Source organism: Diceros bicornis, chromosome 20 (assembly GCF_020826845.1).
Source record: "Diceros bicornis minor isolate mBicDic1 chromosome 20, mDicBic1.mat.cur, whole genome shotgun sequence".
Lineage (NCBI taxonomy): Eukaryota > Metazoa > Chordata > Mammalia > Perissodactyla > Rhinocerotidae > Diceros > Diceros bicornis.
This window is the reverse complement of record NC_080759.1, coordinates 35,657,667-35,670,362: the sequence shown is the minus strand read 5'-3', so window position 1 is coordinate 35,670,362 and position 12,696 is coordinate 35,657,667. Positions and strand designations below refer to the sequence as shown.

General features: G+C 47.0%; 1 protein-coding gene across 3 annotated transcripts in view; it reads left to right on the top strand.

Annotated features, from left to right (window-relative positions):
• Window positions 1-1,422: 1,422 nt before the first annotated feature.
• The window catches only part of NPR3 (natriuretic peptide receptor 3), a 68,689-nt gene continuing 57,415 nt past the window's right edge, over window positions 1,423-12,696 (top strand). For 2 of the 3 annotated variants that reach the window (XM_058564278.1, XM_058564276.1), the window contains exon 1: window positions 2,474-3,236. In XM_058564278.1, the coding sequence (XP_058420261.1) occupies window positions 2,480-3,236 (757 nt within the window). In that variant the 5' untranslated portion in view covers window positions 2,474-2,479. Of the gene's footprint in view, window positions 1,516-2,473; window positions 3,237-12,696 lie in introns of those variants that run through there. The other variant, XM_058564279.1, reaches the window with a different exon arrangement.

The following is a 12,696-nucleotide window of genomic DNA, read 5'->3' as shown; positions in this document are numbered from 1 at the left end:
CCTTCTCCTTCCTTCCTTCCTTCCTTCCTTCCTTCCTTCCTTCCTTCCTTCCTTCCTTCCTTCCTTCCCTCCCTCCTTCCTTCCTTCTTCCTCCCTCCCTCCCTTCCTTCCTTCCTCTCCTCTTCCCTCCCTTCCTTCATTCCTCCCAGGAATTTAGGGAGGATTTAATTGCTATGAAGCTCTGTCTCAAATTCCAGTGTGTGCAGATTACCCTCTCTGTGGAATTAAATTTTATACAGATGCCTCTTTTGCTACTGATTAGCAGCTCTAAATTAAATAAATGAAAGTTCTCACAGGAGTTAGACTGTCCTACCTGAAGATTCAGGGATCGCATTGCATAATCTGAAATCTAAATGACCCAGACGATGAAACGTTACCCATAATTACATTAACCGTGCCAGAAAGAGCGATAAGGAGGGTGCCGTTAACGGCGACCAACGCTGATGCCTGAAGTTGCCACATCTCTGGAAACTCCAATTTGCCTTTTCACCGTCACAAATGAGAGGGATTGCTCTTTGAGGCCTCGGCTTAAAAAAACACGAAAACAAAAACAAAACCCACAAACGCAGCGCCTGGGGAGGTGGCATCAGGGATACAAGTCGGCTGCAAGTTTCTGCCGAAAGAGGGCGTTGGTCTAAGACTAACAGAAATTTGCGGACAGGGACGCCCAGTCAAATGAAAGACCTTTTAAAAACATTTTCAATTTATTTTAATTTGCGGGACTTAAGTGTCAGAATTCTCCCGTCCAATATACCACGTTCACACTGCAAATGACCTCGGTGTGTTACCACGTTCAGAGGGTCAAGTTCCATTTGGACCTGCCCTGAAGCGCGCGGACTCCAGCGAGGCTCCTCTGGCCACGAACATCCCCACGGCCGTTTCCATCCTTGTCTCCACTGCTGTTGTGGCTGTGACCAGAGGCAGGACGGGGTCTCGGACGCAGGACCTTTCTCGGCACTGCAGAACCCCGAGCATAGCGTCTCGCGCGCCCGCGAGGAGAAGCAGTTGGATTTCCAAGCGCCGGGGTTGCAGCGGAGCGTGCGCCTGCATCCAGGGGACCCTTGGGCTAACCATTTAGGGAGAAAGTCTCTTTATTTAGTTACCTGGTTTAGCAAGCAAAGCCCAGAGGACGGCTTGGAGATGCTTTTCAAGCTTTTTGCCACCTCCAGAAGCCGAACCGTTCGCTCGCCTTTGGGAGCAACAAGTTTCGCTTTTCTGCTTGCAATGCGCCGGCGGAATGTCTGTGCGCGGGGACTCTGGAGTCCCCGCAACGCTGGGACTCCAGCGCGAACCCACTCGGCCCGGGGGGAGGACGCCGGCGCGGGACTGAGGAGGGCGGGAGAAGGAGGGGTGCCAGTAAAGCCTCGGCAAACTGGGCGTTCCAGGTCCGTGGTCTAGCCGTCTGCCTGGGACCTTGGTCCCTGTTCCTTGACCTTGCGCCAGGGGACCGAGGAAGGTCGGGTGCCTGCCCAGAGATGGCGCGTCCGGAGGGAATGTGGCCAGAGGGAGAAAGAGGTGAGAGAGAGTAGGACCTACGGATTTTTGCAAAGAAACTACCAATTTCTAGGACCACCTCCTGTCTCTAATCCTGTTGGTTTTTTTGCACGGTGTGTGTGTGCCTGAGCGCGTTTCTTTACTTTCAAACATTTCCTTTTTTAAAGCACGGAACTGGAGAGAGGGCTGCCGCGTGCGGGGCCGGGGAGAGGCGAGGACCCCGGAGGCGGTGGGGTGCGGTGGGGGCTCCCGGCCGTGCCGAAGTGGGCGACTGCGGCTTTAAGGAAAAGGCCGAGGTCTGGCAGGGAGAGGGGGTTAGGGACAGGGGAGGGGTGGGACCGGTAGGAGTGCGGGGAGGAGCCCTGATGTAAGAATGTTAATGAGAGGCTCCCCCAGCCCAGCCCCCACCACTCCCCACCCCCACCCACCCTACCCGCTGGAAATACAACCCCGGCCTCGGCGCGCCATGTGTGGTAACACGCTCAGCCGCTGCCACGCTATTTAAACGCGGGCTATGGATCCAGGAACCGGCACGAATCAATGAGATCAAACGCGAGGGAGATGCACCGTCAATTACAAGCACTTGGACAAGTCTAACTTTTTTTTCTTTTACAAATATGCTTTCAAAAGCAATCTTTGCAACGCCCAAATAGGAAGCCACCTCTAAGCAAAATAGTATATATATAAGGAGGGCGAATATATATATTTATAATAAGTATATATATATATAAATATATTACAGGCGTACAGGTTTACACCCGGTGAACTTTTTCTTCTTTTTCTTTTTTTTTTTAAACGAGTGAGATTGCAAAGAAGGACTCTTCCTCTCTATCTTTTGGCAAGTTAGTGAAGGGGGTGTTCTATTTTCTTAGAGCGCCCAAAGGGGCGCAGGGACCTGGGAGAGAAGAGTGGGGAGGAAAGAAGAAGGGTGGGTCGGGGGCAGAGGGCGAGCCGGCAGCCAGGGCAGGCGCTTTCCTGCGGCACGATGCCGTCCCTGCTGGTGCTCACTTTCTCCGCGTGCGTCCTGCTCAGCTGGGCGTTGCTGGCCGGCGGCACGGGTGGCGGTGGCGGCGGGGGCGCGGGCCCGGGCGGCGGGCGCCGGGAGAGAGAGGTACTGACGCCGCAGAAGATCGAGGTGCTGGTGCTGTTGCCCCAGGACGATTCGTACCTGTTCTCCCTGGCCCGGGTGCGGCCGGCCATCGAATACGCGCTGCGCAGCGTGGAGGGCAACGGGACCGGGTGGCGGCTTCTGCCACCTGGCACGCGCTTCCAGGTGGCCTACGAAGATTCAGCCTGCGGCAACCGCGCGCTCTTCAGCCTGGTGGACCGCGTGGCGGCGGCGCGGGGCGCCAAGCCGGACCTTATCCTGGGGCCGGTGTGCGAGTACGCCGCGGCTCCCGTGGCCCGGCTTGCATCGCACTGGGACTTGCCCATGCTGTCGGCCGGGGCACTGGCCGCCGGCTTCCAGCACAAGGACACTGAATACTCACACCTCACGCGCGTGGCGCCCGCGTACGACAAGATGGGCGAGATGATGCTTGCCTTGTTTCGCCATCACCAGTGGAGCCGTGCCGCGCTGGTCTACAGCGACGACAAGCTGGAGCGGAACTGCTACTTCACCATCGAAGGGGTCCACGAGGTCTTCCAGGAGGAGGGCTTGCACACGTCCGCCTACAATTTCGATGAGACCAAAGACCTGGACCTGGACGACATCGTGCGCTACATCCAGGCCAGTGAGCGAGGTGAGCAGAAGCGTGCTCCTGTCCCCCGGCCCTAACCCAGCCGCTCTCCGGGGCTTTCCCTACACACTGCAGACCCCACTACCCTCTGCGACACTGAAGACCTGGGGAGGGGGCGCACTGGGACTCGCCCGGGTGCGCGCTGCCTGGCTGCGACGACCTTTGACCACCACCCCCTGCGGTCGCGGGGTGTACGTAGAGGGTCCTAGGGAGGTGGTGGAGCCTGGGGGAGGGGCATCTGAGCCCGCAGCTCCCGTGTGCCCGGGTCTGACAGGTGCCATCAAACTGCCTGAGTTTTTTCTTCCTCGCTTTCCCTTCACCGGCGCCGGTCTGGCGATTAGGGACGCACTCCCGGTGCCCTGCTCCAACCAGGGTCTGAAAGCGTGCGGAGGCCGAAAGAACTTGTTACCCAGTCTTTTTCCGACGTGCGGTCCCTCCTAGGGCCGAAGCGTGCGCGGACACCCTACAGCCCGCGCGCCGCCACTTGGCTAGCCGGGGTATCCGGGTTTCCCGGCTGCTCCTTCCACAGATCCCAGATTCTTTTAAACGCTCATTGTATCGCCCTTCTTATTCCTTCCATGGCCCCTCCAGCCCCTTATAAATGAGCTTCTGTGGTTTGCACCAAAAATGCCTCGCTGTGTCTGGACTCAGGCGACACTGACTTCCTCCAGCGCGTTTGGCGTCGCGGTCTCTAAAGCGCCCGGAGCCAGGCTTTGCAAAAGCGCGCGCTGGAGAAGCAGGCGCTGAACCTCCTTTCCACGTGACCCCAAGTTTTCTCCGCGGGTCTGTGGGGGTTTGAATAACCACCAAACTGGACAAAGAGTTCAAGGATGAGGATGGTGGCTATGGCTACAGGGAGCGGGAGGAGAAGCGGGTGGTCGCGGATATGTAATCGCAGAAGCTCCCAGTGCAGCCCATTTTACTGTGGAGTGGACTACCGGAAGGCGGGCTGAGATCCCAGCATCGCGCAGTTCCCGCCTTCCGGGCGTCAGGTTTGGGGTGCACAACACTCGGGGAATCTCGCCTCTGCTTCCCCTTGGCGCGCACGCGCCTGGATTGTCGCTGGTGCAATCCCGGCACAGCTCCCCCCGACCCCACGCGGGGAGACCCGAGGGGAGAGGGGCCGAGCCACGACTTGGCACAGCCGGCACCTGGGCGCTGGCGGTGGGAGACAGCGCAACCGGAGGCTGGCTGCCACTGGAACAGGTGAGAGTGGGCTGAGGCGTCGTGGAGGATGGCGCTGCGGCCGTCCCTCTTCCCAATTTGGCCACCTCGGACTCGCAGTGAACGCACTCTTTACAGCGAGAAGGCAGAAGGTGTTGACAGTGGGGATGCATGGCCAAGTTTTAAGCGTTCGAACTCCAGGCTGTCTGCGCCGAATCCCTGCCAGCCGAGCAGGCGGGGCGCCGGCTTTGCTGATTATGAAAAAGGGCACTTGTATCCCACGGCTGCGGACTCGCCACGCCCGGCCGAGAAACCCACATCTACTTCTCTCCCCCGTCGCAGTTCCCAGGTTACTGCAGACCTTGGGCTGCTCTGTTCCCCTAGAACCCGATTCTTCAGTTCTCGGCTGTGGGGGCCTGGAGCTAGGAGTCGGTGACTTCCCTGGAGGGGCTGGCGATGGGGGTGTGTCCCCCTGCGGGCGAGATCCGCGGTCTGCCAACGCGTCTGTGCTGCCCCTGCGGTGAAGGTCTGGATGCCGGCCGTGACCCCTGCACACGTGGCCTGGGATTCACTGTTAGCCCAGATGAGGGCAGATCTCGGCCACCGACGGTGTGGCTGAGGTCAGGGGCTAGGGAAGGCGTCAGTGCTCTGGTGGGCCGGGGGACTTCAGAAAGCTTGGGCCACAGTCGGCTGCTGCTCATAGTTTATTAGTTCCAAAAGCCTCGTAGATTTCCCAAGTCTCTTTGCTTTTTTTTTTTTTCTTATAAGTTTGAATTTAGTGGTGAAAATTTGCTTGGCTGACTTGTATGTTTTACAGGTGATAAGGTTACTGTTCTTACTCTAAAATATATTTCCAACAATGACTTGGCAGATGTTCAGAGATATATAAAATATAAAATAGTTTCTCCCCTAAGCCCGCTGCCCCCGAAATTCCCTACTCTCTGGAGAGAAAGTTGCTTGATAACAAAGCTCTTCGAGCATCTTTCACCTTTTATTAATCATCATTACTTCACTATAAGCAATTAATGGGTTAAACAGGGGTTCAGTACAGGGGTTCAGTGGAGTTGGACTTCCAGAGTGCCTGTCCTGGCTCAGGCATTTATTGGTGAGGAAGCTTGGGCTGTTACTTAACCTCTCAGGCTCAGGCTAGCTCAGGCTTCTCAGGTGAAGTGGGAGTAGTCCCAGCACTCCCATCTTGGGGATGCTGGGAGGATTAAATGAGCTAAACACACGGAATGTGCTGAAACAATGCCAGATGCATACTGAGTGCTCAGTAAGTGTGAGGTCTTATTACAGTTGTTATTATTTTATATATATGATGATAATCACGGTTACCAGAAGGTGAGGGCATGCCCTGGCGCAAGACTCCTGGGGTGATAAGCAGATGTTCTGGATTTGGGGTCTCCACTCAGCTGCTGCATGGCCTGTGCAAGTCACTTACCTTCTCTGAGGCTGAATTTCCTCCTCTGTCAAACAGTGAGGTGGATGACAATCAGGCCTCTTCAGAGTAAGTTAGGTGGTTCTGATTTGTGCTCACTCAAGTGTAAAAATGTAACTGACCCTGTTTTTGTCTTTGAAAATTGCATATTAAACATCACAGAACTAGAGAGATTTTCCCCCCCTTTTGGAGATTACATTTTTAGCCCTTTTTGGGACTTAGGTTCATCTTTAAAATCAGATCACAAATGTTTGAATATCTTACAGGGTAAAATCTGATAATGCCACCATCCCAAATAATAATATGACTGAAATTTCATTTGGCTATGTGCTGTACTGCAGAATGAAAAGCTGAAGGATATTAATCATTCTTTTCAGAGATTTACCATCAAAGTCAACGATGAAAAAATTTTGTTTCTCTCGTGACTTTCGCTAACATAACATCACCAAAATACACAGACCTGAGCATATATTATTTTAAAAAATGACCTTTATTTAAAACTGATTCCATTATACCCTCACCTACTGCTCTCAATATTCTACACTCAATCATAAATTTATTTTTAAAAAGGCAAAGTTAAAAATAAATATTATTTTCAAGCAATAAAAGCCAGCAGTTGTTGTTTATACATCTCATAAGATGCAGTACTAGAAGTATTGTACACACAAACATTTTTGTATGAAGAACTGTAGTTTTATGCTTTTAGTTATCAATATGTCATTAATCAGGGCCTGCATACAACTGTAGAGATAACAATATTTAATCAGCACAAGAGTCATTTATTTTTAGAATTAGGCTGGAGTAAATGGCCAAGTGGTTGATCAGTAGAACTTTTAAGCAAAGAACCCATGATAAGTGTACAATAGCTAACACACCTCAGGCAAAAAACAAGCATTGTGGACTGCAGTGTAGAAATTCTGAAAGCTTTTGGAGTAATGAAGCTTTGTGAGCAACAAAAAGAAAGGTGCAATCTCTATTTTGCAAATGAAACCCATTGCTATGTAGTGTAGAAACAGCCAGAGAGAAATCTTTTTTTAAAATAGATTTTATTTTTATGAAAGTTAATTATACAGCTAAATAGTTAAAAAAGTCAGAAAATGACACGTCTTATTAGGAACAAGAGTTTCCCCATTTCGCACTTCCCAGAGGCAAATATTTTCAACTCTTGTAGCTGTTTCTGTAGGTATTTGACTTCATACCTCTAAATAACATGTTACTTTAGATTTTTTCAGTTTTAGGTCTTATCTCTTGCCATCCTAGTGGAAGATGATGATTTAATTCTCTTCTACTGCCTGTTGACCACACACTCAAGCTCTCCTTCCAGTCATCCTTCCAATATGGTTGTGTCAAAATTTTTGGTTAGCCCAGTATTCAGTATTATTACCTTCTAAATGCTATTTGTAGCTGAGCCCTATAGGCTACTACAATGACGTTTTCATTATTGTCCTACTTGTTTTCCTTGGGGTTAAAAAAAAAAGTCTGCTTTTGTTTGCTTAGTTTCCTATGGGCTTATAACTAAATCATCTACCAATTCTCTGTTTTAAGCCTCCTGAGCTGCTCCAGTGTGGTTCTTTTCTAAGCATGCCGCACAGTTGTCACTTGGGGTTCTTTCTTCAACATCCTGCTGCAACTCCCATCACCTCTGTCTCTCAGACTAGATCCCTGTGTGTTCCTCTTTCTTGGTTTATACTCTTGTTTTGGTGGAGCACATCCTCCAGGAGCTTTCTGAGAAAGGATGGATGAGAGCTAAAATTTGAGGCCTTTCATGACTGAAAATTTCTTCATCCTACCCTTATACATTATAGAATTCTAGGTTGGAAATCATCTTCCCTCAGAATTTGAAGGATTGTCTTCTAAATTCCGATGTTGCTATTAGGAAGCTTGAATTCATGCAGATTCTTGACCTATTGTTTGTTATCTATTTCTTTTTCTAGAAATTTTTAGAATCTTCTCTTTGCTCCCAATGTTTTAACATTTCATCATCTTGACTTTTGTGCCAGTATTTTGCCTTACGCATGTTAGGATATTGTAGGGAAAGCCTCTTTAGTTCAGAAAATCATGTTTTTTAGTTCCGGGAAAACTTCTTATATTATGTCTTTTATCTCCTTCATTTTCTCTGTTATCTTCCTCTAGAATTTGTTTTATTTGGTTGTTACACTTCCAGGATTGAGATTCTACATTTCTTATCCCTTTTCTCCTATTTACCACCTGTCTTTTTCAAAAAAAATTCCTCTTACTTAGATATTTCTTTGAATGCCCCCAAAGTTACTATATCAAGTTTTGGTTTTTAATTTCTGCTATCATATTTTCAATTTGCAGCATATGGCATATCTAGCTTTGCTTCCACAAAGGAACATCTCTTCTCTCTTCTAAGTTTAGAATTAAATGATAGACGGATGCAGGAGTCAGATGGATAATATGAAAATATCAGAAAGGCTGAGTCCAGTATGCTCAGTTTTTTTCTTAGACTCACCAATCAGACAATTCACTCCTTTTCCTCTGGGAGAGCAAAGGAGAGGGATAAATGAAGACACACTGAGAGGTGAGGAGTGCCAATGGAAACCTGAGACTGGAGAAAAGATATCCCCTTAACTCAGCTTTGCTACTTGGACTGTTTTTGGCTCTCTGAATTGACTTCTATAGCTACCCCTGTGCACTTTTCACGGCCGTTCTTAGAGTGATTGCAAGAACGGGTTGCAATACTGAGAAGCCACTTACAGAAGACATTGTGGGAATCAGATAGTGGAGGCTGACATGGAACATCACAAGTTCATGAGCAAGGAGGAAAAAATAGAGCAGAATGATGAAAAGTCTATCCAGAAACTTAGAATCACACCATCATTCCCCCTTTCAGAAGTTTAACAATTTGGACCAAAAAATTAGTATTTATATATTTATATATACTTAAATACAGCAGAAATTGTCTTTTTTTTTACTTTTTTTTTTTTTTTTGTGAGGAAGATCAGCCCTGAGCTAACAGTCGTGCTAATCCTCCTCTTTTTGCTGAGGAAGACCGGCTCTGAGCTAACATCTATTGCCAATCCTTCTTTTTTTTTTTTCCCCCAAAGCCCCAGCAGATGGTTGTATGTCATAGTTGCACATCCCTCTAGTTGTTGTATGTGGAACACCACCTCAGCATGGCTGGAGAAGCAGTGCATCGATGCGCGCTGGGGATCCAAACCCGGGCCGACAATAGCGGAGCGTGCGCACTTAACTGCTAAGCCATGGGGCTGGCACAACTTTTTCTTTTTTTAATCGTGGTAAAATACACATGATCTAAAATTTACCATCTTAACCATGTTTAAGTGTACAGTTCACTGGCATCAAGCACATTTACATTGTTGTGTGAGCATCACCACTATCCATCTCCAGAATTACTTTTATCTTGCAAAACTGAAATTCTGTGCCCATTAAACACTAACACCCCATTCCCTTCACCCCCGGCCCCTGGCAACCCCCATTCTACTTTTTGCCTCTATCAACTTGACTACTCTAGGTACCTTGTATAAGTGGAATCATACAATATTTGTCTTTTTGTGATTGGCTTATTCAATTAGCACAATGTCTTCAAGGTTCATCCATGCTGTAGCGTGTGTCAGAATTTCACTCCTTTTTAAGGTTGAATAATAGTCCATTTCAGGTGTACATCACAGTGAGTCGAGATTTATCTACATTATGAAACGATCACCCATAAGTCTAGTTACCATCTGACAGATGGTATGTTGACAACATACAAAGTTATTACAATATTATTGGCTATATATCCCTACGCTGTACATTACACTCCCATGACTTATTTATTTTCTAACTGGAAGTTTGTACCCCTTAATCCCCTTCACCTATTTCACCTGCTCCCCCCAACCCCTCTCTACTCTGCCATCTACTAGTTTGTATCTATGAGTCTGTTTTCTGTTTCGTTTCATTTGTTTTCTAGATTCTACATATAAGTGACATCATAAGAAATTGTCTTAACTGACCTCCACTTAAGCAGCTTGCAGGATTGGCTGATGCTCTTAACTATATTGACTGTTGGTGAACGCTGGTAGCCAGCATACTTCTCCTGAGTATGTCCACACACTTCTCAACTTGTCCATATACTTTCCAATAGTTGTCCCCAAATCTGTTTATGCCAGTTGTGCTTATTATCATAAGTATGTAATTTAATTAGTTATTATATAAACTGATAAAACACGAGTAGGAAGAGAAAGCTATTTTAGTGAAAACTATTTTAAACCCTCTGATAGAATGCTAAAAATACTTGCTGTTGAATTAGGCACGAATGAAACAGCTATAAGAGATTCAGGAGCATCCTACAATTCTAGAAGGATTCTGCATTCTGACTGCTTTGCGAGTGTCCTCAAGTGCTTGTTCCAACTTAAACTGGATGATAATGTGCATTATGGGTTTGTTTTATGCGAGAAAAACAATACCCTGCCCATGAACTTGGAAGTTAGGGTTTCCTTTTGAGAGCTGAACCACATGGTCAACACAAAATGGATGAGATCTAAAATAAAGTCTGCTCAGATAGACACAATGCCACTCTGGGTCACTTTTGCTCAGTCTAAGCAGGTACTGACATTTAAAGAAAGAATGGGTCCATCAGAAGGGCTTGGTCTTGGTGGTGATGGGGATAGAGAGAAGGAGATGGGCCAGGACTGTAAAAGTAGAAAAAGAAGTGAGAGCGAGGCTAGTGTTGGGCAGAGCCCATCCAGGACTTAGGGAAGCTGTGCTCTGGCCTGAGGACACAGCCCGTTCAGTCCTGGGCCATGTATAGTTCTCAGTTGGATGCTTAGGGTTATCAAGGCCTGATGCCTTTGGATGCCCTAATCCTCCAACTGACTTCCCTGATTCTGATTTCATCCTTACTAACATCCTACTGCTTATAATTTGGCTCCTCAATTAGCATGCCCAGGTACATGTTGACACAAACATGTTCATAACCATTCTGGTCCTCACTGAAATTAAGTAATCTGTATTTCATTCTAAAAATATCTGAGTTAGGTTATTGGGACTCTGCCCCTAAGCAATGACTCTACTCTTCACATGTGACAGAATCAGGTTCTGTGCGGGGGGGTTTAGAGCCAGACTCCAGACTATGATCAGTTGATCAAAAAATAATGAGGGCTGCCAGTGGACAGTCTGCCAGCACTTCCTGGAGCCTCCTGGAGATGCCCACTCTCAGAATCCACACTTTTCAAACTGGTCCAGCCTCAGCCCCTTATCGGAGCTAAAACAAGGATCTAGGTCATAAGGAATAATGAGAAGTTTCTTCGAAAGCTTCCTTACTGAGGCATCTTGGAATTTGACTATTTATCCCAAATATATAATCCTATTTCCAGGCACAAGCAACACCTAATCCCACAGTTATAGATCTCTACAAGTTTTGTATTGTTTAAAAAGCTCGTCCAGGGCTTTTACCCTGTACACTGAGTCCTTTGGTAGTTAGAAATGTCAGAGTCATGATCCAACACTCTAAATCAACGTGTGCAGTAAACTAAATATCAACGAGCGCCTACCCTCCATGCAGGTTGCCAAGGCAGCTTTGGCACAGCCTGGAGTTTGTTTTACATCTTTCAGCACCCGTGCTTTTACAACGAACATACACATCTCGGAGGGCTGGCAGGCATGATGATAACGCGGTTCCGGCATCCAGGCCTCTCCGGTCTCTCCTCTCTCTCCTCTCTTCTGAGTATGCAGCAAAACACAGTGGTCCCCGTCATGGGGACTGGGAGCCATCAACAGTGATCAGATTAACTGGATAACGGCCAGGTCACCAATTCACTCCAGGCTGTTGTAGCTCTTATGTGGCGGGCAACAATATTCTGAAATTGTTTAAAGCCTCTCAAATCTGACAGTGTGGATATAAACTGAGAGAACATGGGGAGGGGCCTAGAATTTTGTTAACTATTTCCTATATACGTTGAGGCTGTTTGAGAAAAGTGTTTCAAAATTCAGATAGCAGAATGCCTGTACTACTCACTGCAATGAATGCTTTCCCTAAAACCATTCAGTTTGCTTTTTCAGGAAAATGTATTTACCATGCTATTAAGTATAAAAAGCAGTTGACACTCTTCATTGTCTTAAATTGGGCAATCTGGTGATTTATTTGAAGTATTTTTTAAAAAACTTTATTTTGAAATAATTTTACACTTTTGGAAAAGATGTAAAAAAGTATAAAGGACCTCTGTATAGCCTTTACCCAGATTTTTACCAATTGTTAACATTCTGCCACATATGCTTTGTCATTCCAAATTCCTCCCCTCCCCTCTCCTTCCCTCCCTCTCTCTCTCTTTCTCCAAGCATATCACATATATACACACTGATACTGCTATCTTTTTATGAACTATTTGAGAGTAAGTACAGCCATCATGCTCCTTTATCCCTAAATATTCAAGTGTCTGTTTCCTAAGAACAAGGACATTCACTTATATAACCACATTATAGTTATGAAAAGCAAGAACTTGAACACAAACACAATACCGTTATCTAATTTACACACCTTATTCAGATTTTTCCAATTGTCTCATAATGTCTTTTATAGCAAAACTTTTATTATTATTCTTTTAAGGATCCAATTCAGGATCACACATTGCATTCAGTTTTCTGTTCCTCTAAGTCTCTTTCAGTCTAGAACATTTCCTCAGCCTGTCTTCATTTTTCACGAAACTGACCATTTTAGAGAGCATAGGCTAACCATTCTACACTGTTTCCCCAGCGGGGTTTGTGGCTGCTTCCTTCTGATTAGATTCAGGTTGCCCATTTTGAGGTTTTTGGCCCTGGGTGTATTTCATTAGGAGGCTCATGAGTCTGTTCCCATGGTTGGTGATGTTGGCTTCCATCATTTCGTTATGGTGGCCACCG